This window comes from Peromyscus maniculatus, chromosome 12 (assembly GCF_049852395.1).
Source record: "Peromyscus maniculatus bairdii isolate BWxNUB_F1_BW_parent chromosome 12, HU_Pman_BW_mat_3.1, whole genome shotgun sequence".
In the NCBI taxonomy this organism is placed as follows: domain Eukaryota; kingdom Metazoa; phylum Chordata; class Mammalia; order Rodentia; family Cricetidae; genus Peromyscus; species Peromyscus maniculatus.
The window spans coordinates 23,329,633-23,356,882 of record NC_134863.1 but is presented as its reverse complement, the minus strand read 5'-3'; the positions used below and the strand labels follow the sequence as shown (position 1 = coordinate 23,356,882).

General features: G+C 44.9%; 2 protein-coding genes across 3 annotated transcripts; one reads left to right on the top strand and one right to left on the bottom strand.

Moving 5' to 3' along the window:
• Positions 1-874: 874 nt before the first annotated feature.
• Positions 875-11,411, bottom strand: Cep19 (centrosomal protein 19). 2 transcript variants are annotated; one of them, XM_006974502.4, is made up of 4 exons: positions 11,089-11,411; positions 6,331-6,408; positions 4,953-5,116; positions 875-2,086 (listed from the first exon to the last, which is right to left on the bottom strand). In XM_006974502.4, exons 3-4 carry the CDS (start codon positions 5,080-5,082, stop codon positions 1,725-1,727), a joined length of 492 nt encoding a protein of 163 aa, XP_006974564.2. In that variant the 5' UTR covers positions 5,083-5,116; positions 6,331-6,408; positions 11,089-11,411; the 3' UTR covers positions 875-1,724. The 2 variants fall into 2 exon arrangements, with proteins under 2 accessions (XP_006974564.2, XP_076404822.1); XM_076548707.1 differs by having other exon boundaries at positions 4,953-5,105; positions 11,089-11,325.
• Positions 11,244-26,789, top strand: Pigx (phosphatidylinositol glycan anchor biosynthesis class X). The gene is made up of 7 exons (XM_076548343.1): positions 11,244-11,248; positions 11,314-11,723; positions 12,513-12,576; positions 17,093-17,234; positions 20,591-20,804; positions 23,870-23,970; positions 26,584-26,789. Exons 1-7 carry the CDS (start codon positions 11,244-11,246, stop codon positions 26,725-26,727), a joined length of 1,080 nt encoding a protein of 359 aa, XP_076404458.1. The 3' UTR covers positions 26,728-26,789.
• Positions 26,790-27,250: the final 461 nt, after the last annotated feature.

Below are 27,250 nucleotides of genomic sequence, written 5' to 3'. Positions count from 1 at the left end.
GTAAAGATTGAATGTGGTCCCTATCAAAATTCTAGTGACGATCTTTTCTGATGTAGGAAAAAATAGTACTAAAATTCATATGAAAGCACAAAAGACCTTGAAGAGTCAAATGATTCTAAGTCAACAACTACAGACACTCAAACATCCATGTTTACAGCTGCTGTATTCACAACAGCTAGGAAATGCAACCAGCCTAGATATCCATTAATAGAGAAATCAGTAAAGGAAATGTATACATATACACAATGCAATTTTATTTAGCCTTAAAGAAATGAAATTATGATATTTACAGGAAATGGAGAGAAAAGGACATCATCATGCTGTATAAAAGTTCAAAAAGACAAACAACATTTTCTTTCTTATACAACAAGAAAAAAAAAAATCTATGTTTTTTTTTGTTGTTGTTTTTGAGACAGGGTTTCTTTGTGTAGCCCTGGCTGTCCTGAAACTCTCTCTGTAGCCCAGGCTGGCTTCATACTCAGTGATCCACCTGCCTCTGCCTGCTGAGTGCTGGGATTAAAGACATGCACCATCACCACCTGGCCAAAGTCTAGGTTTTTATATGGGTATGGATGTGTTGGGGTGGGGGACGAAAAGGAGCACTCTGAGAAGGGAAGAAGGAACTTTAAGGGGTACAGAAGGCAACAGAACACAGGGGACATGGAAGCAGAAGGGGGTGACTGGGAAGAAGGGGGTCAGCAAGAAGACGGGGACAGAGGTGGGGGATAGGAACAGAGGTTATTGTTGTACCCCTGAAGATGCCATAATAAAGCACACCCCTTTGTCTAACTTACACAAATCAGCAGCACCCCAAAGCCTGGCAAACAAAACACCAGACCGAAGGAAAGAAAAAAGGGAGGAAAAGAAAAACTGGTAAAAGTTAACACTCAGCTCCAGCTTTATTCAAAGAGTAAGACTTTCCTTGTAGAAAACCTACGATTTCTATCAATCAGATAATAGTCTAGTAAGAACAAACACATCTGCACACAGTGGCCGTGCTAAACAGATCAGTGCACATCTAACTCCTGCGCAGGTCTGAACAGGAGAGCCTACTGCTCACTCACTGTGGGTGAACTTCCCACTGTATAAACCAGCCTCTCACAGGAAGTGGTTCTGGGTTTCAGAGTAACTTTAGTGTACATTTCCTGATTGTGGGGGGACAGAACTGCCTTTGTCTGTCACACTGCCTACACTTGTAGCTGTGAGGCATTTTGCAGGTGTTTTTGTCTACCCCAGAGTTCAATACACACGGAGACATAATGAACACAGGTTAATTCCAATTTTGTCAAACTATAATTATTCACTCTTTCTCAAAATCTTCTGTGTCGTGACTCTTGACTACACCCTTCCCCTTTACTTCATCCAGATTTCTACAAAAACATCTGTAGCATTCCAGGGCCATGCACAGGCCCCTTTCTGCTGAGAGAAAGTCTTCCTTGCTATTCTGGCTGCCGTAATCCAGGTTCTCACCCTCTTCAGCCTTCATTGAAAACCTGGCTCTAGTCTTTTTCCTGAGTAATATTATTAAAATATCTGTTTACACGTTTCTGAGTTACCTTCCCTTTAGATTGCCGGCTCCTTAAAGAGCATTCCCATACTGGTTTACTGTGTTTCTCATAGACCCACACAACACACGCAAGTGTTTTGGTTTTATATGTACGTTAGTATTTACACATTTTCTAGGACCGATCTTTGTTCTCTGTGGAGACATGGAGCAGGAGGTCTCAGAACTCATCCGCTGACTCTGTGTCCCAGCTGCAGGACAGCAGCTGTTCATCCTGAGGGAACTCAACTTCAACATCATACACAAAGCTGGGGTCATCCTTTCTCTTCTGGTTTTTCTCAAACAGTTCATCCATGATGCTCTTCCTTTTGGCCAGCTCCTTGTCGTCTAGTTTGTTCAGGTCTTCCTCGGGGTCAATGGTTGTTTCCCGTTGAATCTGCTCCATCGTTTCTGCCAAGCTCTGGCCCTGCAAGTAACCGCGTAAAAAGACGAACAGCTTCTCCAGCTGTTTTAGGGACACCTGTTCTAGGTAACTCTTGTGCCGTGGATTATTCTTTAGTTGTTCAGCAGCTCGGGTGCAATCTAGGGGGAAGAAAAGCATACATAGAGCACACAGATCATACCTACCACAAACTACTGTAAGGACTAAGACAGACCAAAACCCTGAGATCACTAGCTCTAAGGTAGCCAACTAGCTAAAGAGGTTTATGGAAATCAATTATTATTCTTTAGAATTAAACTGTGGCCGGGATGTAAAATAAATAGATAGATAAACAAATAAACAAATAAAGAAAGAAAGCTTAAAAAACAAAACAACAACAAAAAAACAAAACAAAACAAGCATTCCATCCTATAGGGAAGCTCCTTCAGACAAAAAGACAATGATTCTGAACAACTCCAGGGGATCCCTAAAACTGAGCAGATTCACTCCATCCTTCCTTCCTTGGAATAAACAGGAGTGCCCAGGGCCACTCCTAGGGAGCCAAGCTGCACGAAAGGCCCTTGAGACCAGCCAGACCCGCTAAAGAAACAAAACCAAGCGCAGCTGCCTAAAAGAGGCTCAAGCCAACTGGGTCCAGGAAAGAGGACGACGCTCTCCCGCCTGTGGAGCAGCCTGCAGGCTGCGCAGTGAGCGCCAGGTCTGTGAGCACCAGGTCTGTGAGCTCCAGTCACTCGTGGCGGGTGTGAGGGGCGCGGCTGTCTTTGAGTCATTTCTGCTCCTGTGAGCAATCCCTCACCCATATTCCTGTAAGGAACCCTCTAAAGCTCACTGATTCACCAGACTGGACTTCAGTGGTATTTACACTTGGGTCTGTCATGGGCTCCCTATCTGAGATAAATACACTTAAATATGCTGTGTCTCCTAGGAAACGCTTGTCACACAGCGCGCGCACACACACACACCACGTGCGCGCGTGCCTGTAATCCTAGCATTTGGAAGAACTGGGAAGACAGACTGTCTTAGGCTAGCCTGGACTACTTAACTAGATCCTGCCTTATAAACAAAACACACAACTGGATGGTATGGTGGTGCATGTTTATAATTGCTTCTCATCCCAGCATTAGGGAGGCTGAAGCAGAAGGATATTCATGAGTTCATGCCAGCTGAGGTGACAGAGAGATCCTGCCTCAAAAAATACCCCAAATAGCTGGCTGGTGGTGTCACATGCTTTTAATCCCATGCCTTTAATTTTATATGTATGTGTACCATGTGTGTGCAGTACCAGCAGAGGCCACAAGGGGGTGTCAGATCACATGGAATTGGAGTTAGAAGATAGCTGTGAGCCACCAGGTGGGTGCTGGGAATTGAACCCACGTCCTCAGCAAGAGCAGCAAGTGCTTGTAACTGCTGAACCATCTCTCTAGACCCTAAATAAAACATTTTAAGTAAGTAAATAAACCTAGCTTTGGTGTGGAGAGAGCAATATGGATTTTTTTCTTTTTTACTTTCTTAACTAAAAATTACTTTGGGGGATGTTAAAAACTTTCAACTGAAGAAAATGTCAAAGGATGAAAAATGCCATAATTTTTATTGATTTTAGAGACTCACTATGTAGCTTTTTCTGGCCTAGAGATCACTCTGTAGACCAGGTTTGGCCTCGAACTCACAGAGATCCACCTGCCTCTGCCTCCTGAGTGTTGGGATTAAAGGAGTGCATGCCTGGCAAAAAAAATGGCATAGTTTTTAAAAGGTAGCCATGTGACACTAATAAAATGCTGTCTACAAGTAAAAAACATTTGGAGAAAGAGAGAAGGAAATTTAGTATTATTAAACAGTAGTATATCATTTAATTCATAACTATTCTAAAATATTAAATCACCAATTCTTTAACTGTTAAAAAGAATAGATTAGGAAACTCTTAGTCAGGGCTTCATGACTGTGATAAAACACCATGACCAAAAGCAAGTTGGAGAGAAAAGGTTTATTTGGCTTACACTTCCATGACATAGTCCATGATTGAAGGAAGTCAGGAAAGAAACTTAAACAGGGCAGGAACCTGGGGGCAGGAGCTGGTGCAGAGGTCATGGAAGAGTGCTGCTTACTGGCTTGCTCCCCATGGCTTGCTCAGCCTTTCTTATTCCACCCAGGACCACCTGCCCAGGGTGCCCCCCCCCAGTGGGCTGGGTCCTCCCACATCAATCACTAACCAAGACAATGCCCTCAGGTTTGTCCACAGGCCAGTCTGCTGGGGACGTTGTCTCAATTGACATTCCCTCTTCCTAAACGACTCTAGCTTGTGTCAGGCTGACATAAAAATATCAGCACAGGAACTGAAGTTTATAAACAATAAGTGATTTCATCAAGGTAACAATCTAGTCCCTGATAAAGTCATGATTTAAACCTAAGTTTAACTCTGAAGAACCTCTCATTCCATTGCATGAAACTAAAACCTCTCTCTTCTCTCTCCCTCCCTTCCTCCCTCTCCTTTTCTCTCTCAGTGGGGACTGCATCCAGGACCCTGCACATGTTAGATAAGTGCTCTATATTCCATCCCCAACAGAACTTTTATGTATGTATGTATGTATGTATGTATGTATGTATGTATGTATGTATGTATTTTTTGAGACAGATTATCTCAAGTTATCCAGGCTTGAATTTTCAATTTTCCTGTCTCAGCCTCTTTAAAGTGTTTGGGTTATAGGTATATGCCACTATACCTGATTATGTCAGGCTATTTTTATTAAGTGATTTAAGAATATTTAAGACAGGAGGCAAGGGCTGGAGAGATGGCTCAATGGTTAGGGGCACTTGCTGTTCTTGCAGGGTTCCCAAGTTCAGTGACCCAATCAGGCAACGCACAGGCTTGTAGCTCCAGCTTCAGGGATCTCATGTCCTCTTCTAGTCCCCGTAGACACCACGTGCATGGCAAACACTCACACAGTCACATATACATAAATACATAAAAATAAAGTTAAAAAGATAGGTGGCAAGATAAAACAGGGGTACCTGAGAACTTGGAGAAGTTTCGGACCGGCATGATGCGCTGGCGACTCTTTCCTTGGGTTTCGTTGTCGTATATTAAGATGATGGCTGGGGGCTGGAACCTAATTCCGCATTTCTTGGCAACACATTTCATTTTCACATAAAATTCAGGGTAAGCTGAAGGAAATCTGATAAAAATGGATAGCTGTAGAACAAGTTCCAGAAAAAGGCAGGCCGAATGGAGCTGGGTATTGAATAAATCTGCCTTCTCCTTCTCCTTCTCCTTCGTGGACCTTAGCCCCAGAACTATTGGCCCAGCTAACACGTTCAAGACTTTGAGGGCCTCCTGGGAAGTTCGGTTTGGCCCAGGCTAGCCTCGTTTGTTGGATCTCTGAGTCTCTGCTTGTTTGGGATGCAGGTCGTTCCCACATGAGTTAGGCAATGCCGTTCGGTCTGGACCCCTTAGTGTACTGCATTCTTACCAGAGATTACGCAGGCACCTGAGCCCAGCAGTCGACCTACAGAACCATTTGGATTTTCAGGTAAAGGACGTCTGAATCACCTCTGTCAATAGCAAGGTATTATGGTCCTTCACACTTTCTCCTTTTTTGAGTCAGTGTCTCATCTAGCCCCGACTGGCCTTGAACTTGTTATGTAGTGGAGGATGATCTTGAACTTCTGATCTTCCTGTCTCTACTTTCCCAGTGTTGGAACTATAGGCATGTGCTACTACTGAGCCTGGTTTCTGGGGTGCTACAAATGGAGCCCAGGGCTTCATGCACACCAGGCAAGCACACTGCCAGCCAGGCTACATCCCCAGCACTTTTTTCTTTTAGATAAACATTTTATACTGAGAGGTTCACTATTGTTGGTTGTTTTTGCTCTTTTGAGGGGGCTGCCACCCAGCTCCCAAATAAATCACACGGAGACTTATTCTTAATGAATGTCTGGCCTTAGCTTGGCTTGTTTCTAGCCAGCTTTACTTAAATTATCCCGTCTACCCTTGGCTTCAGAGCTTTTCCTTTTCTATTCCTGTATACCTTTCTTTGTTTCTTACTCCGTGGCTTGCCATGTAGCTGGGTGGCTGGCCCCTGAGTTCTCCTCCTTCTCTCGTGCTCTTCTCTTCCAGATTTCTCCTTCTATTTATTCTCTCTGCCTGCCAGCCCTGCCCATTTCTCTCTCCTGCCTTGCTATTGGCTGTTCAGTTCTTTATTAGACCATCAGGTGTTTTAGACAGGCACAGTAACACAGCTTCACAGAGTTAAACAAATGCAACATAAACAAAAGTAACACACCTTAAAATAATATTCCCCACGGCAGTTCACTAGACCAGATCTACCACCCCTTGTACTGTCTTAATTCTTTTCTTCATCAAGAGGTTATTTTTAAAATCATTACTTACCATCTATCTTCCCTGTTAGTCTACTTGCTCTAGGAAGTCAAGAAGTGTATCCATTTTCATTAAGCTCTTAGCTCATATCTGGAACACAATAAGGGTAATACTTGTTTAACGCTGTGTATTAATATAAACTAAGGTTCCTATACATTATCCTGGAGTTAGGTGCTGTTTGTTACACATTGTGAAATAATGTGAAGTACCGTGAGCCGTTACTAGAATTGTTAGTTTTGGGTTGCAGCTTCTTTCTGTGAATGATTGAGACCATGCAGGGCAGTGGTTCCACAGGCCCTTCTCTTACTCCTCGCAGCCTGGAGTCGGGAACTGTAAGCTAAGCAGCCCCTTTCCTTGTAACTGGACAGACTCAGATTTCCTTCCTTTCTTTACTGTTTCTCTGAGGATACTGTAGAAGAACCACAGCTGAAAACAGCCATCATGAGCACTCCAGCCAGCCTGCACAGGCTTTGGAAAGCAAGGGCACACCAGGCCCAAGCCTCAGTGAGTGTTGGTAATCCTATGTTCACCCCAGCCAGAGGGGCAGTAACCCTGGTGGCTCAGCAGCGGGTCATTAAAAGGCTTTCCAAACGGCCTTTTCCATCCTGCTTTTGATCTTCAGTATTAGCAGACCAGACTGAGCTATCAACACAAAGAAGACATGGTAAAATTGGCACACTCATAGCAGCCTCCATCCTGGCGGTAGTAGTCGCAGCCCCAAGAAGACAATTGAAGGTTCCAGAGAGTAGGTAACTGTGGTGGTCTGAATAAAAATGGCCCCTAAAGGTCCATAGGGAGCGGCACTATTAGGAAATGTGGCCTTGTTGGAGTAGGTGTGGCTTTGTTGGAGGAAGTATGTCACAGATGTCTTCCTGTTGCCTGTGGATCAAGATGTTGAACTCGCAGCTCCTTCTCCAGCACCACGTCTGCCTGCATGCTGCCATGCTTCCTGCCATGATGATAACGGACTAAACCTCTGAACTGTAAGCCAGCCCTAATGAAATGTTTTCTTTTATAAGAGTTGCCGGGGTTGGGGATTTAGCTCAGTGGTAGAGCGCTTGCCTAGCAAGCGCAAGGCCCTGGGTTCGATCCTCAGCTCAAAAAAAAAAACACAAAAAAAAGAGTTGCCATGGTCATGGTGTCTCTTCACCGCAATAGAAACCCTAATTAATACAGAAGTTGGAGAGGCAGATGGATCTCTGTGAGTTTGAGGCCGGCCTGGTCTACAAAGCGAGTTCCAGGAAAGGCGCAAAGCTACACAGAGAAACCCTGTCTCGAAAAACCAAAAACCAAAAACCAAAAACCAAAAGTTGGTACCAGGAGTGGAATATTACTGTGATCAGCCTGACCAATGCTTTTGTTTGGAGGAATGTGGACTCCAGATTAGAAAAGCAGGTGAAATCTTTAAGTAGGGCTTAATGGGCCATCCCAGTAGGAACATGGAAGACAGTGGTGCTGAGGGGATTTGAACTGTGGGGGCCGACCCAAGGAGTCTCAGAGGAGAATGCTAGTATGTAGCCTAGAGACTGTTCTTGTGGCGTTTTGGTGATGAATGTGACAGCTTTCTGCGCTTGTCCAGAAAAAAATCTGCCTGAGGCTAAACTGAAGAGTTTTGGATTATTTGTGTTAACAGAGGTGTCGGAGCCCATTTGGGTTTCCTAGTGGCTTTACCCCGCAGGTCTGCATAGAGAGGATGATCAGGACCACGGGCCTGAGTGCAGGTGTCTGAGATGGTCTGCACTTGGCTGGGCTGGGGGAGGTCCTTTGCTCCACCCCTTGGCTCTCCTTTAAATACCCTAGGGCAGAGACAGTTGGTCCTGATGGATTAGGATCCACACCCTCCCGAGGCTATCCTGTGTTTTCTGTTTCTCTCTCCTCTATCCGTCTAACTAATATTTCCTGCTGCTCCTACTCAAGAGTACCCTGGGGAAAAGTGGGGGTGGGATGGCCCCCCACACAGAGGAAATATCCAAACAGCCTGGTATTGAACCTGTTGTGTGGTTACTAGTGTTCACTCTTAAGAAGATTTATAATGAAAAGCAGCAAGCTGAGCAAGGAAGAACACAAAATGTACAGTTCCCAGAGAAAAGGGGCACCAGAAAGTGGAGGGAGCTAAGTCCTGTGTTCAAGGAGATGAACAGATTAAAGAAAACCTGATGTTAGATGGGATAAAGGGAGTAGATGCCTCAGGGCAAGATGCTACCCAGTTAAACTTCCAACTCGTGAAAAGGAATTAAAGAAAATCTCAGAGCCCGTGTGGTGGTGTGGCACTCCAGAGGCAGAGGCAGGCCGATCTCTGAGTTTGAGACCCTTCTAGTCTACAGAGTGAGTTCCAGGACAGCCAAGCGCAGGCAGCCTTCACCAAAACCAGAAGGCTGGTGAAGATGTATTTGAACGAGGGGGTCATGTTCCTGTCCCAGGAAGCAGCAGAGCTTGGCAGCTTCAGCCATGTGGTTCTGGGTCAAGGAAAGAAGAAAGGGGTTATGGAGTCCTCCCACCCCCACATGACTAAGGAAAGCCGCTGAGGCCAGGCATGTGTCAGGAGTTTCCTTACATGGAGGAGCTAGAGGCCGTTGCATGAAGCTGTAAAGGAGAAGCCTGGATTGCCTTCGAGACCCCAAGATGTTGGAGATGCCAGAGCTGTGGGACACCTGCCGAGGAGAACTGCTAACAGGAAGGGGAACCAGCCCGAGAGAAAGAGTGTGCTGCAGTCAACAAAGCTGAAAGGAGTTGGAGATCTGAAGAGTGTTTTGTCATCAGATACTGAGATGTAGTTTGGAGTTTGCCCAGCTGGTTTTTGGTCTTGCTTTGGTCCAGTATTTCCTCCCTAGCCTCCTTTTCCTCCATTTTGGAATGGTAATATCCTGTGCCATTATAGGCTGGAAATATGTGATCTGGTTTTTTTATTTTGATTCCATACGGATTATAGTTAAGAGACTGCATGAATCTCAGAAGAGACTTTGAACTTTGGACTTTTTAAACACTGTTCAAACTGTGATAAACTATGGGGACTTTTGAGGTTGGACTAAATGTATTTTGCATTACGTTATGGCTACAAGCCTGTCGGGGCCAGGATAGGGAGTAGCACTTTTAGGAGGTGTGGCCTTGTTGGAGTAGGTGTGTCGCTGTTGGAAGAAGTGACACAGATCTCTTCCTGCTGCCTGCACATCACGGTGTGGAACTCTCAACTCCTTCTCCAGCACCATGTCTGCCTGCACGCCACCATGCTTAATGCCATGATGATAATGGACTAAACCTCTGAACTGTAAGCCAGCTCCAGTTAAATGTTTTCTTTATTAGAGTTGCTGTGGTCGGGAGGAGGGAGGACAGGGGAATCTGTGGCTGTTATGTAGAATGAATAGAAAATCTCTTATTAATAAAAGAAAAAAGAATTCTGATAATTGAATCAATCTGTATGTATTTGTCAACCAGTACATTTTTGTTGTTGTTGTTGTTAAAAAAAATCTGTTGATAAAATAAATGTATGAGTCTCTGAGAATATTAAAAGAAAAAAAGAGTTGCTGTGGTCATGGTGTCTCTTCACAGCAATAGAAACCCGAACTAAGACAACAGCTAAAGCAGAAACACAAGAGAGCAGAGACAGCAGAAGCCCTGAGGCCTACGTGCTGAGGAGTTTCAGGGGGTTTCAGGCCTAAGGGCTTAGGGGTCTCCTACCCTAGGCCAACAGCAATAATATGAACCATTGTAGGAATGGAATGGAGAATCTCAAGGCCCCCAAGAGCTGTAACTTAGTTCTGTCGGAGAACAACTATAGGCAATACTGTTTAAGAAATTGACAGCATTTATATTTGTTCATTATAGAAAAATGGGGACAAGAGGGGAAGAAAACATGAACTATTCACCTAACTTCTTTTTTTCTAGCTCTATGTATACACACATACATACGCACACCACAGGATATTTTTATGTCATAGGATTTCCTGAATTAAAATGCAAATTTTATGGTTGCCAAGTAGATTTGTCATACAGCGCCATAATCTGTATTCTCACCCCTACTGTTAGATGCGAGAATTTTTACTCTTAGGAGGTTAGTCATAGTAAGAGTTGTTTCTCAGACTGCTGTGCTCTGCCTTTGACCAGATATTACTCCCAGCTCACCTCATTAAAATATGATGTTAGCATACTTTCTAAAAAGTACTACTAAACACACTATATGGTCCACAAACACAAACCAATGGCCACACTTGTGAATAGAATTGACAATAATGTAGGGCTTTGGCTATAGAGTTTTCCTTTTTATTTATTTTTATTTTATTTTATTTTATTTTTTTATTTTGAGACAGGGTTTCTCTGTGTAACGTCCCTGGCTGTCCTGGATCTCACTCTGTAGCCCAGGCTGGCCTTCAACTCAGACACCCACCTGCCTCTGCCTCCTGAGTGCTGGGATTAAGGGTGGCCTGGATATTTGTGGGGGGAGTGGCTAGTGTCCATATTTCTTTCTTTTCTCCCTCCCTCCCTACCTCCCTCCCTCCCTCCCTCTCTCTCTCTCTCTCTAGTTTTTTGGAGACAGGGTTTTTCTGTGTAGCCCTAGCTGTCCTGGAACTTGTTTTGTAGCCCAGGCTGGCCTCGAACTCATAGAGATTCTCCTGGCTCTGCCTCCCGAGTGCTGGGATTAAAGGCGTGTGCCTCCGCCGCCTGGCAATGACTGTGTTCTCCACAGCATCTAAAGAGGTACGGATTTCCCAGAGCACAGACCCGACTTTCCCTTCCTGATGTCCTCACTAGTGCAAGGCGACCGACCCTTCTTACCCGAGAGGAAGTACAGGAAGTGCACATCTGAACAGCAGTGAAAGGGTTGTTTCCATCCAACCGCATTGCACAGAGGGGCGCTTATATCGCCTTTGAGGCGGAGTGGAGCCTGACGCTGCAGGAAGAGGCCACAGCCATTCTCTACAGGGATAACCATGGGGTGAACTCAGAGGCAGCGGGCACAGTCCGCACGCATCCGGCTGTGGACCGGAAGCGGGCCTAAAGGCGGCGAGTGCGGTCCCAAGACGGCGCGCTTGGTTTCCACGGCAACAGCGCGGGCACGCGGACGGCGCTTGCGCAGCTTCTCGCCCCGCCCCGCCCCGCCCCGGCTGGGACGGCAAGGGGCGGGGCCGAGTGCGGGCTTCCCGGGGACCTGGGGGTACCCAGTGCGAGCGCTCCGTGGGTCCTTAGGGGACTTGCGCGGGGAGCGCTGCGTCCCAGTCATCGGGCCGGCGGGGGTGCGCGCTGCAGCGGGCGCAGACTCCTTCGGCCACCGCCGCTTGTCCCGCGCGCCCCGCCCGGGCGTCGGCGCTCCGGCGTCCTGGCTGCCGGCGCCCTGGCCTGGCTGCTCCTCTGGGCGGCTGGGCTGGTCGGCAGGCTCGCCGCGGACCTCAGCGATGCCCCCTTCCACTCTGGTAAAGGGCCCGGGGGTGCTGAGGGAGCGCGCGGAGCTGGGGCGGAGGTGGGGAGCACCCGTGGCGCCTCAGCCCCGCGGTTTGCCGAGGTGTTAGGGGTACCAGGGGCTTGAGGAGGGTTAGCAAGCAACAAAAGCCGCGTGCGTCGCTTCCCTCCCGGTGATCTTTGCTCGGGATTCCATCCCGGACGTCGGAGCCGGGCTTTGACCTTCCGAGGCGGGACTGGCCACACTGTGACAAAGGTACTAAACAAGTCCAGCCACGAAGTGTCTTGGGATGTTTAGGGTACCCCTGAAGCTGCTTTTTTGCTGGCTGAGAGGCCAGGGAACCCTTGGCGTCCCAGGAGGTGTGAGAATGCCCAAACAGTGCGTAAAGGTGAAGCGGTGAGCTGGTGTGTTGAGTGGCAGGCTTTTAAGGGAGATGCAACACACACACACACACACTCACTCACTCACTCACTCACTCACTCACTCACTCACTCACTCACTCACTCACTCACTCACTCACTCACGTCTACTCCAGAAAGGTAGCCTTTGTACACAGCAGTTAAGTGATGAACTGGGACCTGGAACCAGACAAGCCAACTCCAGTGACGATATTCTCAACCTCCATGATGTACTACTGGAAATAGATTTATATGTAGCTCAAGCTGCTTACATTGAAAAATTTTACCTTGCTGTTAGATGGTTAGATTTTTCTAGCAAGTAAAGCATATTCTAGTAGTTATTTTCTAACTATTTAAGGTTTCTTTTAATATGTTTAATTTTTAACATCTTGATTTTTTTGTAGGTATAAGGGCCACTTGTTCTGAAATCATTTTGAGGCAAGAATTTTTGAAAGATGGTTTCCACAGGTAAGTTGCCCATTGATTCCTACTTATATTAAAATACTGGCTCATAATTTACAGCAAGTAATTGATAGTTGAAATATGGATAAATTGAAAAATTGTTTCCATTTTTGTTTGTTTTGAGACGGGGTCTCATATAGTCCAGGCTGGCCTCAAATGTGTTATGTAGTTTGGAATAACCTTGACTTCCTTAATCCTCCTGCTCATTCAAGTGCTGGGATTACAGGTGTGTGCCACCAAGCCCGGCTGCTGCTGCTCCTGCTTTTCTTCTTCTTTTTTCTTCTTCTTCTTTTCTCTCTCTCTCTCTCTCTCTCTCTCTCTCTCTCTCTCTCTCTCTCTCTCTCTCTCTCTCTCTCTTTCTCTCTCTCTCTGTAGACCTGGCTGTCCTGGAACTCACTCTGTAGACCAGGCTGGCCTTGAACTCAGAGATTCACCTGCCTCTTCCCCCTTAGTGCTGGGATTAAAGGTGTGCACCACCACTGCTTGAGACAAAGTATTGCTGTCTAGCTCAGGGTGGCTTGGAACTTAAGATGATCCTACTGACTCAGCCTTCCAACTTGCTGGAGTTATAGGTGTATACTATGATTCCTGGCTTACTTTGCTTTTATTATTATTAATTAATTGTCTTGTCTTTGAAAAAAATCACTTCTCAGCATTTTGTTTATGATCAAATATATTTTGCATTTTATTTTCCTTTTTGTAGAATTTTGCTCCCGGAAAGCTAATTCCACCAGATGGATAAGTCCTTTCCCTTCTGGCTTATTCTTGACTTTGTTGTGTGACCTTTTGCTCTGATAGCCTTTGTCTCCAGTGACTGTATGTGACGTGCCTTGGTGTGGTTGTGTGTGTGTGTGTGTGTGTGTGTGTGTGTGTGTGTGTGTGTGTGTGTGTATATTTCCTGCTTGAGGTTTGCTGAGCTGCTTGGATTTATGGAATCATGGTTCTCATCAAATCTGGACAACAGGGGGCCGTACGCCCCCTCTGCGTCCTTCTCTGTCTTTCTGGGTACCACTGAAGCAGCTCCTAGATTGTACGCTTTATTTCGAGGTCGCTGCTTCACTTCCTGCTTCCCTGTCAGTCTTTTTTTTTTTTTAATTTTTATTTCATGCACATTGGTGTTTTGCCTGCATGTATGTCTGTGTGAGGATGTTGGATCCTCTGGAACTGGAGTTACAGATAGCTGTGAGCCACCATGTGGGTGCTGGGAATTGAACTCAGGTCCTCTGTAAGAATATCCAGTGCTCTTAACCACTGGCTCTCTCCAGCCCCCACCTACCAGTCTTTTCTTTCTGCTTATTTTTCTTCTTTTTTTTTTTAATTAAGAAATTTTTTTCATTCGATTTAACACTATTTTTCTTCTTTTTATACTCCAGTTTTCATGTTTTTCTGTGGCTGTCTCCAAGTCATCGGTCTTTTATTACTCAATGTTTAATTGCTTTTAATCGCACATTTAAAATTTTTATTTTTACATATTTTGAAGTTACAGTCCAATCTTTAAAAATTAAAAATTAAGTTGGGCTGTTAAATGGCTCAGTGGGTAAAGGTGCTTGCCACCAAGCCTGATGACCTGAGTGGGAGCCCCGAGACTAACATGGGGAAGTTGCGAGCTGACCCCCACAAGGTGTCTTCTGACACTCACATGTGAGCCATGGCAAGTACTGTATAAACACATTAAATTTTTTCATTAGATTTACTCATTTTATTTTAGGATCTTTTGCCTGCATGTATGTATGTGTGTCACTGGATCTCCTGGAACTGTTGTGACCCACCATGTGGGTGCTGGGAATCAAACCCAGGTCCTCTGCAGGAGCAACAAGTGCTCTTAATCTCTGAGCCATTTCTCCTGTCCCATACATATAAAGACTTTTAATGGTCACCTGTGATTCCATTTCTTTCTTAACATCATAAAGAAAAATGGTTTCTTTGGGCTCCTTATTCTGAAGGTATAAGGTTTTAAGTCAGGGTTTCTAGTGCTGTGATTGAACACTTGAACCAAAAGCAACATAAGGAGGAAAGGGTTGATTCATCCTAACAACTCTCTCAGGTCCCGCTCCATCACCGAGGGAACTCGGGCGGAACTGAAGCAGAAACCATAGAGGAGTGCTGCTCACTGGCTTGCTCCACATGGCTTGCTTGGTTTGCTCTCTTGTTCTGTACCATCGTGGCACCACCCACAGTGGGCTGGGCCCTCTCACATCAGTAGGTTAAAAACACTCCCCCATAGACTTGGCCTACAGGCCAGTCTCATGTAGGCATTGTCTCAGTCGAAGTTTCCTCCTCCCATCTGACCTTAGCTTGTGTTAATTTGACAAAAACAAACAACAACAACAAAACCCCCCAGAAAACCCTAACCAGCCCAAAAGGCCACACCTGCTAGTGGCTTTCTTGCTGACCAAATGTAAAGGTAGCACAGGACATCACATGACAAGGCAGAAAGCAGCAGGTCCACGCTGGCCTCTCTCTGTTGACTTCTTCTGGTGGTTGCTCATGTTTTCTTGGCTCTTGACGTGTGTAGTCGTATTTGATTGATCGCTGAACCCGGACAAAGCTCTGACATTTGTAGACTTTGTTTTCTTCCTTTCAAGATTGTTGGGCTTCTCCTGCTGCCAGTAAAGGTTTTCATTGATCAGCTTGAGCCTATAAACTTGGTGTTTGTTTAGTTCTAAAATTACAGTGGTCTTTGCTGTGGGGCTAATTTGTATAAGGCGTCACCCTATTGGGGACTTCCCTGATGCTTCTGTTTATGTTTTGATTGGTCAGAACTCGAATGCTTTCTGATCATACATGAGATTTTGGAATGTTTTACTTTTCAGCTCCTTGGTCCCTTTTTTGTTCAATCTTCTGGACTTCCTATTTACATTTAGCATTTGGCAAAAACAAGAAACTTCTAGTTGGATTTTTTTTTGAAGTTAAAAAAATGATTTTATGTATTTTTCTCTCATGCCATACATCACAACAGCCTCCGCCCCGCCCCGCCCCATTTATTTTTAATATAAGCTCCTTTCTGGATTTAGTTCTGTGACTTCCTAGCTGCTTCATTCTCTGGCAGCCTGTCTTGCTGTTTCCCTAAGCAAAAGCACCATGCTGTGCTTGGGTCCTCTCTGCACTGTGGTCCAGAGTTTGCCTCTCTCTGGACAGAGCTGGGGCAGTTACACATCTCATTTCATATCATTATTTTGTTTGTTTTGCGATAAGATCTCACCAAATAGCCTGAGCTGGCTTTGAACTTGGAGAGATCCTTCTGCATTGGCCTGAGTGCTGAGATTGTAAGTGTGTACCGGCTCTCCCAGTTTATAATCTGTTTTAAAATGTGTGTACATGAGTACGGTTGTGTGTGTACCTGTGGGTATGTGTATGTGAGTACAGGTGTGTGTACCTGTGGGCATGTGTATGTGAGTGCAGGTGTGTGTACCTGTGGGCATGAGTATGTGAGTGCAGGTGTGTGTACCTGTGGGCATGAGTATGTGAGTGCAGGTGTGTGTACCAGTGAGTATGTGTATGTGAATGCAGGTGTGTACCTGTGGGTATGTGTATGTGAGTGCAGGTTTGTGTACCTGTGGGTATGTGTATGTGAGTGCAGGTGTGTGTACTTATGGGTATGTGTATGTGAATGCAGGTGTGTGTACCTGTGGGTATGTGTATGTGAGTGCAGGTGTGTGTACCTGTGGGTATGTGTATGTGAATGCAGGTGTGTGTACCTGTGGGTATGTGTATGTGAGTGCAGGTGTGTGTACCTGTGGGTACGTGTATGTGATATGTGTATGTGAGTGCAGGTGTGTGTACCTGTGATCTGTGTATGTGAATGAGTGCAGGTTCTTGAAGAGAGGCATGACCCCCTCTAGCTGGAGTTACAGACTGTTGTAAACCACCTGGCATGGGCACTGGAAACTGAACTCAGGTCCTCTGCAGAGCAGCAGCACTCTCTTAACCGTGGAACCATCTCCAGACCTAAGTTCATTTTTTAGATGATTATGAAGTAATCGCTCTTTTTCGACAGTGCCAATACCATTGTTGAAAAGACATGGTTTCCTCTCACATTATATTAATTCTTTTCTTGGAAATGTTAATGCATGTGTGACTACTTTTGGGTTTTATTCCTTTCTATTGATCTCATCTGTGGTGGTTTTTTGGTTTTTTTTTTTGTTTTGTTTTTTTGTTTTTTCTGAGACGGGGTTTTTCTGTGTACTTTTGGTGCCTGTCCTGGAACTCTATAGACCAGGCTAGCCTTGAACTCACAGGAATACGCCTGGCTCTGCCTCCTGAGTGCTGGGATTAAAGTCATGCGCCGCTGCCGCCTGGCCTTTATCTGTTTTTACATTAATGCTATGCTATGACTCCTGACATGAGTTATGAGACATCTAATGGGTGATCTCTTATGGTATACGTATTTCATTTGACATGATAATCTACTTTTGGACAATGAATTTGAAATACAGTATCTGTGCTATTCTGGATGTAATGTTAATCTATCTTATTTAATAACTGAGTGAAGAGATTTACTTTAAATGCCCTTATCTTACAGAGACCTGGTAATAAAAGTGAAATTTGGAGAAAGCATTGAGGACTTGCAGACTTGCCGGCTCTTAATTAGACATTACATCCCAACAGGACTTTTTGTGGACCCGTATGAGCTGGCTTCATTACGAGAGAGAAATGTGACTCAGGTACAGCTATGGGGAATTTAAAGAGAAATTAATACAGGAGTGCTGGGATTGGATTAAGGTAAAATGGTAGATAAGACAACACTGTAGTTTAAATTCTGTTAAAGTTTCTAAGTCCTTTTTTTTTTTTTTTTGCAAATGAGTGACGATTGTCGGGATTAAGCCAATTAACCCCAGGTAGTTGAATGCTTTTCATTGGTATCAGTGACTAAGGAAGTTTGTGTGTGTGTGTGTGTGTGTGTGTGTGTGTGTGTGTGTGTATCTAAGAAGATTAAGGATTGATAAATAGTGCTCAGCTTTGTTACCAGGAAAGACACGCTGGCTTCTCGCTTTACTTTTTAGTGTGTATGTGTGCTTGCATGTGCCCATGTACCCTATACACGCACGTGCGAAGGCCACAGGTTGACATGGCATGTGTTCCCTCTCGCTCTCCCCATCTTATTTTTTGTGGCTGGGTCTGTATTAGTTACTTTCCTAATGCTGTGATAAAATACCAGACTAGGACAACTTATAAAAGAGATTTTAATTGGGATTAGGGTCCCAGATGTTGGAGTCTGTGGCAGCAGCTGGAGCAGCAGTTGAGAACTCATCCATAAGCAGAAGGCAGAGGCACACCGCTGGGGTTGGGTGGAAGCTTTTGAAACCGAACCGCCTACACCAGGGACACACCTCCAACAGGGACACACCTCCTAACCCTTCCCAGATAGCCACCAACTGTCCCCAGGTGTGTACCACCACGCCCAGCATAACAACATGTTTCTAAAGGAAGTAAAAAATAGCAAATTAAAGAAAAGTGAAAATACGCCCTCACAATTAGTAGGGTGCTAAAACTACTTAGGAAGAAATTCATAGCCCTAAATGACTAAGAAAGTAGAAAGATCTGAAATAAATAATTAAGGATCTGAGCTTGGCGGTGGTGGCGCACGCCTTTTATCCCAGCACTCGGGGAGGCAGAGGCAGGCGGATCTCTGTGAGTTCAATGCCAGCCTGGACTACAGAGTGAGATCCAGGACATCCAGGACTGTTACATAGAGAAACCCTGTCTCCAAAACAAAACGAAAATAACAACAACAACAACAACTAAGGGTCTGGAGAGAAGGCTCAGTGGGTAAGAGCACTTGCTATACAAGCATGAGGGCCTGAATTCAAGTCCCACAACCCATTAATCCAGGTGCCGATAGCAAGCATCGGTAACCCAGTGCCTCTGTGGGGCAAAGAGGGGCAGAGAGAGGAGAATTGAAGGGATGCCAGGAAGCTCACAAGCCAGCGAAGCCACCATAGCAGTGACCCAAATAAGTTGGAAGGCAAGGACTGATCACACGCACACGCAAGCACGCACACGCAAGCACGCACACACAAGCACGCACACCCACGCATGCACGCAAAGAAGACCTCGACTTCCTAAATGCTGGGATTATAGGTATGTGTCACCATGTCTGGCTTTAGTTTTAACACATTGAATTTTTATTTGTTTTCGTTTTTTGAGACAGAGTCTGTGTAGCCCCGGCTAGCCTTGAACTCATAGAAATCTACCTGCTTCTTCTACCTCTCAAGTGCTGGAATTAAAGGCATACACCACCATGCTGAGCTCTTAGCACTTTTTAAAAAACACCTAATTTTTATTTTATTTTTTAAAACTTTTATTTTATTTTTAGTTGTGTATACATATGTGTGTGTGTGTTGTGTGGATATGTGTATGTATGTGTGGGTGCCTATGGAGGCCAAAAGAGGAATTAGATCTTCTGGAGCTGGAGTTATAGGCAGTTATGAGCTGACCGACATGGGCACTGAGAACCAAACTCAGGTCCTCCATAAGAACTCTTAACCCCTCACTGAGCCGTCTCTCTCTCTCTCTCTCTCTCTCTCTCTCTCTCTCTCTCTCTCTCTCTCTCTCTCTCTTCTCTCTTTCTCTCCCTCCCTCTCTCTCCAGCCCCTATTTTACTTAGTGTTGTGTGCAGGTGTGCATGCCACGGCACACATGGAGAGAGCAGAGGACATTTTTTTAAAGATTTGTTTATATTTTTATTATTGATAATTATATATGTGCCTGTGTGAGTGTATGTGTGTGGGTACCCACAGAGTCAAGAAGAGGATGTCGTCAGATCTTTTGGAACTAGAGTTCACAGGCATTTTTGAGCTATCCAGTGTGGACACTTGGATTCCAGCATTGGTCTAGAAGATGGAGAAACACACGCTCTTAACCACTGAGCCATCTCTTCAGGCTGGTGGAAAACCTCTGGGAGTCAGCTCTTTCCTTCCACTGTGTGTTCCAGAGTTTAAAGACTTACATGGCAAGTCCTCTTATCTATGGGGCCATCTCTCGGAGGTTTAAAGAAAAAAAAATGTAATTTGTACAGGGCGGTGGCGCACACCTTTAATCCCAGCACTTGGGAGGCAGAGCCAGGCGGATCTCTGTGAGTTCAAGGCCAGCCTGGTCTACAGCGCAAGTTCCAGGAAAGGCGCAAAGCTACACAGAGAAACCCTGTCTCGGGGGTGAGGTGGGTGGGTGGTGGGGGAATGGATGTAATTTGCTGGTTGGGAATGATGGTGGATGGTGCATACCTATAATTTTAGCACTTGGTAGGGCGAGGCAGATTTTCAAGTTTGTGGCCAGCCTGAACTGTAGAGTAAGTTTAAATCCAGCCTTAGCTAAATAGTGAGACACTCTGTGTGTGTCTGTGTGTGTGTGTGTGTGTGTGTGTGTGTGTGTGTGTGTGTGTGTCTGTGTCTGTGTGTGTGTGTGTGTGTGTGTGTGTGTGTGTGTGTGTGGCTGTGGCTGTGTGTGTGGCTGTGGCTGTGTGTGTGGCTGTGTGTGTGTATGTGTGTGTGTGTGTGTGTGTGTGTGTGTGTCTGTGTGTGTGTGATTTGTTTGAAGTGGTTAAGTGTTGTTCAGTGGTAGATCCCTCGCCTAGAGTGCACAAAGCCTGCTTTTGAGCCCCAGCACCACCAGAATGAGGTTGTTTTTCACCTCTCCGTCATATCCCCGCTCTGGAAAGCTGCTGACCTTTGCTTGGCTTCCTGCCTGCCGTGCTCTGTCTTACTCACGACCATTTTACTTCACCAGAGAACAGGAAATGGCCAGGGTGATACCAGTCATTTTAACCCAACCCAGGCTAAATGGTTTCTGTCCTGGTTGTTCCCTAGTTTACTTTTATTATTCGTGGATCACATCCTGTGTCTTCTGCATACAATTGAGGATGAAAAGGGAATGGAAATGGCCTGTAACAGGAACACACTTGATGTTTCTGCCTTTCCGTACAGCAGTTTTCGGGTTTTACTTTTGTATTTCATTTTATTTCTTTTTTATTTTTCTTCATTAGTATTTTCTTCTTGGTTGATATTTGTTTTCTCTTCAACAGGCAGTGATGGTGTCAGAAAACTTTAATATAGAAGCCCCCAACTATTTGTCCAAAGAATCCGAGGTCCTCATCTATGCACGACAAGATGCACAGTGCATCGATTGCTTCCAGGCCTTTTTGCCTGTGCACTATCGCTATCATCGGCCGCATAGGAAAGATGGAGACACCCTGATTGTGGTCAACAACCCAGAGTTACTGATGTACTGTGACCAAGGTGAGGGTTGAAACGAAGAGTCGAGGTGTGGTGGCAGGCCTTAGTCCCGGGACAGGAACGGCACAGGCGCCTTCCTTGGTCAACCTGTAGTGAAATGTCGTAAGACAGGTACCTCTGAGTACCACCTAGGTCAGGAAGTGGAACTTCACAGGCCTGTAAGGTGGCTCGGCAGCCAAGGCGCTGGCTGGGCCTGACCAGCCGCATGCATGATCCACAGACCCACATGGTGGAGGGAGAGCCCAGCTCCTGCGTGTTGTTCCCTGACCTCCATATGTGCAGGGTGCACATGTGTGTGCACATACACACACACAACTGTAACAAAACATTTTAAAAGAAAAACAACTTTTCCACCTACTCTGGCAGCTAGCCCATTGTTCTGTCTCTATTTTTTTTTTTTTTTTTTTTTTAGATTTATTTATTTATTATGTATACAGTGTTTTGCCTGCATGTGTCCCTGCAGGCCAGAAGAGGGCACCAGATCTCATTACAGGTGGTTGTGAGCCACCATGTGGTTGCTGGGAATTGAACTCAGGACCTCTGGGAGAACAGTCGGTGCTCTTAACCACTGAGCCATCTCTCCAGCCCGTGTTCTGTCTCTATTACAGTCTCCTCTTTCCTCTGTAAGACTGACTGACCTTCCTGACTTGAACACTTGCTTCCTCTCTGAAGGTTTTTAACGTTCTGTGTGTGTTTGTGTGTCTCTGTGTGGGTTTGTGAACCTGTGAGTGCAGTGCCCAGGAGCCAGAAACAGGTGTCATATCTAAGAACCAGAATTAAAGGCAGTTGTGAGTCACCCACCATGCATGCTGGGAACCAGGTTCTCAGGTTCTGTGGAAGAGCGAGAAGTGTTTGTAATCTCTCAGCCTTCTTTCCATCCCCAACCCTCACTTCTTTAATGGGCATGATTCTTTTTTGGGGGGCGATTTCGAGACAGGGTTTCTTTGTGTATCCTTGGCTGTCCTGGAACTCACTCGGTAGACCAGGCTGGCTTCCAACTCAAGAGATCCACATGCCGAGTGCTGAGATAAAAGGTGTGCTCGGGGCTGGAGAGATGGCTCAGAGGTTAAGAGCACCGGCTGCTTTTCCAGAGGTCCTGAGTTCAATTTCCAGCAACCACATGGTGGCTCACAACCATCTGTAATGAGATCTGGTGCCCTCTTCTGGCTTGCAGGCATACGTGCAAGCAGAACACTGTATACCTAATAAATAAATAAATCTTAAAAAAAAAAAGTGTGCAGCAGCACCACCACCTGGCAGTGAGCATGATTCTTAAATACTATAATTTTAGTCTTGTCCATAACAAGAACAACAAAATGTTGTTTCTATTAAGTCTCTTTAGTTTCAAGTTTCCCTTGTATCTCTCTTTTCTTTGAAATTCTTTTGGAAGGCCCACTGGCCTGAAGGTTTCTTTCTTATGGTTTGGGCCCTGGTGATTGCACTCATGTAAAACTCTTTATTTCCTGGAAGTGGCTAATGACTCCAGAGATAGGATCAGATTCATTCATGTTTGGTTCCTTTGGTAAGACCATAGGTCATACTAAGTTCTTTTATGAGTAGACATGTAATATCTGGTCATCTCTCTTTTCAGGGGAAGGGAATGAGAGAGGATCTTCCTGTGTAGGACACTCTTGTCTTAAACTTTCTTTGTAGCTCACAGCCCAGCCTTGAAAGTCTTGATCCTCTTGCCCCATATTCCTGAGTGTTGTCTCCTTTTTATAGTGGTCTACCTCCCCTTTGCTTCTTTCTGTTTTGTTTTTAGACTTATTTTATGTATGAGCGTTTGCCTGCATGTATGTATGTGCACCACATATGTGCCTGTGGGTGTTTGTGAGCCACCATATGGGTGCTGGGCACTAGACTTGGATCCTCTGTGAGAAGAGCAAATGCTCTTGAACTGCAGAGACCAGTCCCTGCTTTCTGTGTTTAAAACTGGCTTATAGGACTTTGAGAGGCTTGTGCTTTGTTTCTTCCGTCCTGTGCTGTGTTGGTGGGGATACTTGCTCGCCTACACTGGTTGCAGACTTAGTTCATGAGCTTTGGGACTCACTCTGCAGTTCTGTTTTTATGTGGAGATTTGGGTAACTTACAAAACTATTCTTGCTGGGTTTGGTGGTGCACACCTGTAATCCCAGTCCTCTGGTGGCTAAAATAGAAGGATGAAGACTTTGAAGGCATTTGGACTGGGCAGTGAGCCCCTGTCTCAAAAATACAAGAGGATGTAGAGACGGGAGGGTCAGGAGTTGAAGACCATCCTCGCCCATGCAGGGTGTTCAAGGGAAATTGTTGTCAAACAAGGCTAAAAGTCCTGTTCTTTGACTGTTTCTTCACAGTGTCTCAGAGTCAAGGTCTTTTTTGTAGTTTGAGAAGCTCTTTCAAATTTTGATTCTTCCTAGTCTTTAAATGTGGGTTACTTTTAGAAAAGCTAACAGCATTGTTACTAATAACCAGTAGAGTGAATTTTTAATCTTATGTTGTCACTGGGAAGCCTTTCCTTGTGAGAATATTCAAGGCTTTTTCGTTCTATTCACTTTCTTTATCCAGTCATGTTGTCTGTTCCCATTAATGACACCATTACTTGTCCTAAATAAGCTATGAAGAAGTGTTTCTCCTGAGAGAACACAGAGAATTCTGATAGTTTGTTTTGATCTGAGTGCTCTTTGTGTTAATGTTTGATATGAAAATTTATCAGGCTGTGTCCTGAAGATATGTTCATTCTTCTGAATATAATTCATATCCTTCAGAAGAGGTTTTTGAAACAATGTCTTTTTTTTTCTGAAGTGATGCTTCAAAAAAGGTAATATTGCATTTTTAATGAAATCTGTTAACAAAATATGTTTCACTTCTGTGATCACGACTGCAATTCCATATTTCTTGGGCATCCACATAAGAAAGGACATCAGCATACCAGCATATGAGGGATGTGGGTTCAAATCATCTGTGCTGTGTGTTGAAATGTTTGAATTCTCATATCCTAGCATGCATGATTCCTGGTGAAGTGCAGGACAAGCTACAGCCTTGAATCCAAATGTGAGTTTTCTGATCTCGTGTTCTCTCCCTTTTTTCAGAGTTCCCTGTTTTGAAATGCTGGGCTCAGTCAAAAGTGGCAGCTCCCTGTGCTTTGAAAAGTCAAGAGATCTGCCAGTGGAACAGCATGCAGTATAAATCAGTAAGATGCTTTATGCTGCTCTAAAATAGCACTACCGTGATTCCAAGCCTTTCTGTCAAGGGTCTGTCAAGTGCTGTAGTCCAATACAGAGCACTTGTGTTGTTTTAATATTGTTTCTTTGCTACTGATGGCTCCGGTGGGTAAAGTCAGTATTCTTTGAATTGGGAGCTGGTGGTGAGTGAGTCCAGGGCCCATTGGTTCAGAGTGTCCGTGTAGCGGGTATACTTTGTAAAGGTGTGAAATGGTAAAGAAAAACAGCGCAGAGCCATTCAGTTTTCCTTCAGCAGAAGATCAGAAATTTAAGGCCACCCTCGGCTGTATAGTGAGTTTAAGGCCACTCTGGGCATGAAAACCTGTGTCAGAATAACACAAAACCAAAAAAAGAACGTACTGTTTTTAGAAAAGGAGGTCCCAGGATGTAGGTTACTGATAGAGTGCTTGATAGCATCTGAAAGACACTGGGTTTGTACCTCAAAATATAAAATTTAAAATGGAGAAAAGGCCAAATACTATATAACATGTCTATAATCCCAGCATTCAGGAGGTTATAGCACAAGGAATGTGAGTCCCAGGCCAGCCTGGACTACATAGGGAGTTCGAGGTTAGATCCTGTGTAGGGGACCAGCCCTCACACTTATTTACCCCAGGAACTTCTGAGGAATGAGGGATAAGAGACTTAGTTAGAAATAGAGAGAGATAAAAACACAGGAAAGACTCAGGTGGGCCTGGATCCTTATCCACCGGCCCAGAACTTTATTCCAAAGGTCTGTTTATAACAATGCCAAGGGGTGGAGCAAAAGACCTCCCCCTTGCTAGTTAGACCCTTACAAACACCAGGTACCCAGGCCCATGGTCCAATCAACCTCCCATATAGTCCTGCTGGGTACAGTCACTAGGAAACCTAGTGGGTTCCAACAACTCTGTCTCTTTCTTTTTAATTTTCCTTGTTATTTTTTTTTTGTGTGTGTGTGTGTGTGTGTGTGTGTGTGTGTGTGTGTGTGTGTGTGTGTGTGTGTGTAGGTCAGAGGACACTTTTAGGAGTTAGTTATCTCCTTCTACCCAGGGTTTCTTTCTCTTGTGATTTTTTTTTTTTTTTTTTTTTTTTTCTGAGACAGGGTTTCTCTGTGTAACGTCCCTGGCTGTCCTAGAACTTGCTCTGTAGACCACGCTGGCCTTGATCTCAGATCCGCCTACCTCTGCTCCTAAGTGCTGGGTTAAAGGCATGCGCTACCATGGCCTGGCATAGACACCACCACACAGCAAGGGTTCCTTTCACTGTGGGTTTGGAGCTCAAACTCAGGGTATCAGACTTGGGCAGCAAGTACGTGCTTTTACCTGCTGAGCTATCTTGTCAGCAAGACCCTGTCTTTTAAGAAAAAAAAGTTAGAATTAATGTAAACTTTTGAGTTATGAGAATCAAAGAAATAGTCTCACCATGAGATATGCATTTAAGTGAATCTAAGTTTTCTTGGTTTTTGTTTTTTTTGTTTGTTTGTTTTTGTTTTTTTTCTTTTGAGACAGGGTTTCTCTATGTAGCCCTGGCTGTCTTGGAACAAGTTCTGTAGATCAGACTGGTCTCAAACTAAGAGATCTGCCTGACTTTGTCTCCCAAGTGTTGAGATCAAAGGTAGGAGCCACCACACCTGATGAAGAAAACTTTTAACAATAAAAAATAATCTTTTAAAAAAGAAAAGAAAGCTGGGTGGTGGTGGCACAGGCCTTTAATCTCAGTACTCAGAGGCAGGTGGATCTCTTGAGTTTGAGGCCAACCTGGTGTGCAGAGCCAGTTCTTGGACAGCCAGGGCTGTTACACAGAAAAATCCTGTCTTGAAACACACACACACACACACACACACACACACACACACACACACACACACACACACATTTCTTTACACAATGTATATAGATAATATCTATCTATCTACCACTATGCCCCTCCAGCTCCCCCTAATGCCACACACCCTCCCAAGTTCATGTCCTCTTTTTTTTTTTTTTTTTCCGAGATAGGGTTTCTCTGTATAGGTTTGAGCCTTTCCTGGAACTCTCTCTGTAGCCCAGGCTGACCTCAAACTCACAGAGATCCCCCTGCCTCTGCCTCCCGAGTGCTGGGATGAAAGGCATGCGCCACAGCCGCCTGGCTTTCATGTCCTCTGTTTAAGAAAATATTTATAACCTGATGAATCTAGTCAGTGCTGTCCATGTACACATGGATGTGTGGCTGTGTGGCCAACCACAGGGGCATGAGCAACCTGCCAGTGACATGTCCCCAAAGGACAGTGACTTCCTCCCTTAGCAGCCACCAGCTGCCTACAGCTCCTCCACTAGCAGTGGGGCCTCAGAGTCCCCTCCCCCAAGTGTGCTGCAGATTTGACTGGCTTGATCTTGCACATGTCTTGTGCATGTAATTCCAGCTGCTGTGAGCTGATACAGGCAACAGCCATGTCCTGTCCAGAAGTGTGCATTCAAAGCTGTCTTCCACATATTCTGGCTCTTACATTCTTTCTGCCCTTCTTCTGAGAAGTTCCTAGAGCCTTGAATGGTAGGAGCTTGATGTAGATGACCCGCAGAATTATTAAATGTCTCTGATTTTCTGTTTCTCCCTCTCCACAGATACTGAAGAATTTGACCCTGCAAGTTCCCGTGGGACTGACTATACACACCACTTTAGTGTGTTCTGTGACTCTGCTTATTACCATCCTGTGCTCTACTTTGATCCTGTTAGCTGTTTTCAAATATGGCCATTTTTCCCTGTAAGTTTTATATAGTTAGATGTTTTCTAAACCTAATAAATGAGATCTATTACTTTGTGACAAGAATTAACTGGCTATTTTGTCTTCATTTATTGGTAAAATTATGTTTCCAGGCAGGTCTCTGTCAGTTCATGGCCAGCCTGGTCTACATTGTTAGACCCTGTCTATAAAACAAACAACAACAAAAAAAAATTGTGTTTCACACAGGAAATTTTGGGTCATTGCTAGCTAATTGCAAAATACAGTGTTCTGTGATGTGAGCCTCAAGTGCTCTTGGGTGGTCCAGTGGAGGAGGCTTCCTCGTGTGAGATAATACTTAGAAGTGGCTGTCTTCATTCGGTATAGAATGAGTTCATTGTTCAGCTAGTTACTTGTATTTTATGTGCATCGATGTTTATGTGTGTCTGTGTGAGGGTGTTGGATCCCCCGGAACAGAAGCTGCAGACAGTTGTGAGCTGCTATCCAGGTGCTGGTAATGAACCCAGGTCCTCTGCAAGAGCAGCCAGTGCTCTTAACTGCTGAGCCAG

Excerpts from the sequence above, each read along its gene's own strand:
- Cep19 (XM_006974502.4), bottom strand. The coding sequence starts at position 5,082 with ATGAAATGTGTTGCCAAGAAATGCGGAATTAGGTTCCAGCCCCCAGCC. Across the intron at positions 2,087-4,952 it reads AAACTTCTCCAAGTTCTCAG|ATTGCACCCGAGCTGCTGAA; the intron begins GTACCCCTGTTT and ends TCTTCCCCCTAG.
- Pigx (XM_076548343.1), top strand. Across the intron at positions 11,724-12,512 it reads CGATGCCCCCTTCCACTCTG|GTATAAGGGCCACTTGTTCT; the intron begins GTAAAGGGCCCG and ends ATTTTTTTGTAG. Across the intron at positions 23,971-26,583 it reads ACAGCATGCAGTATAAATCA|ATACTGAAGAATTTGACCCT; the intron begins GTAAGATGCTTT and ends CCCTCTCCACAG.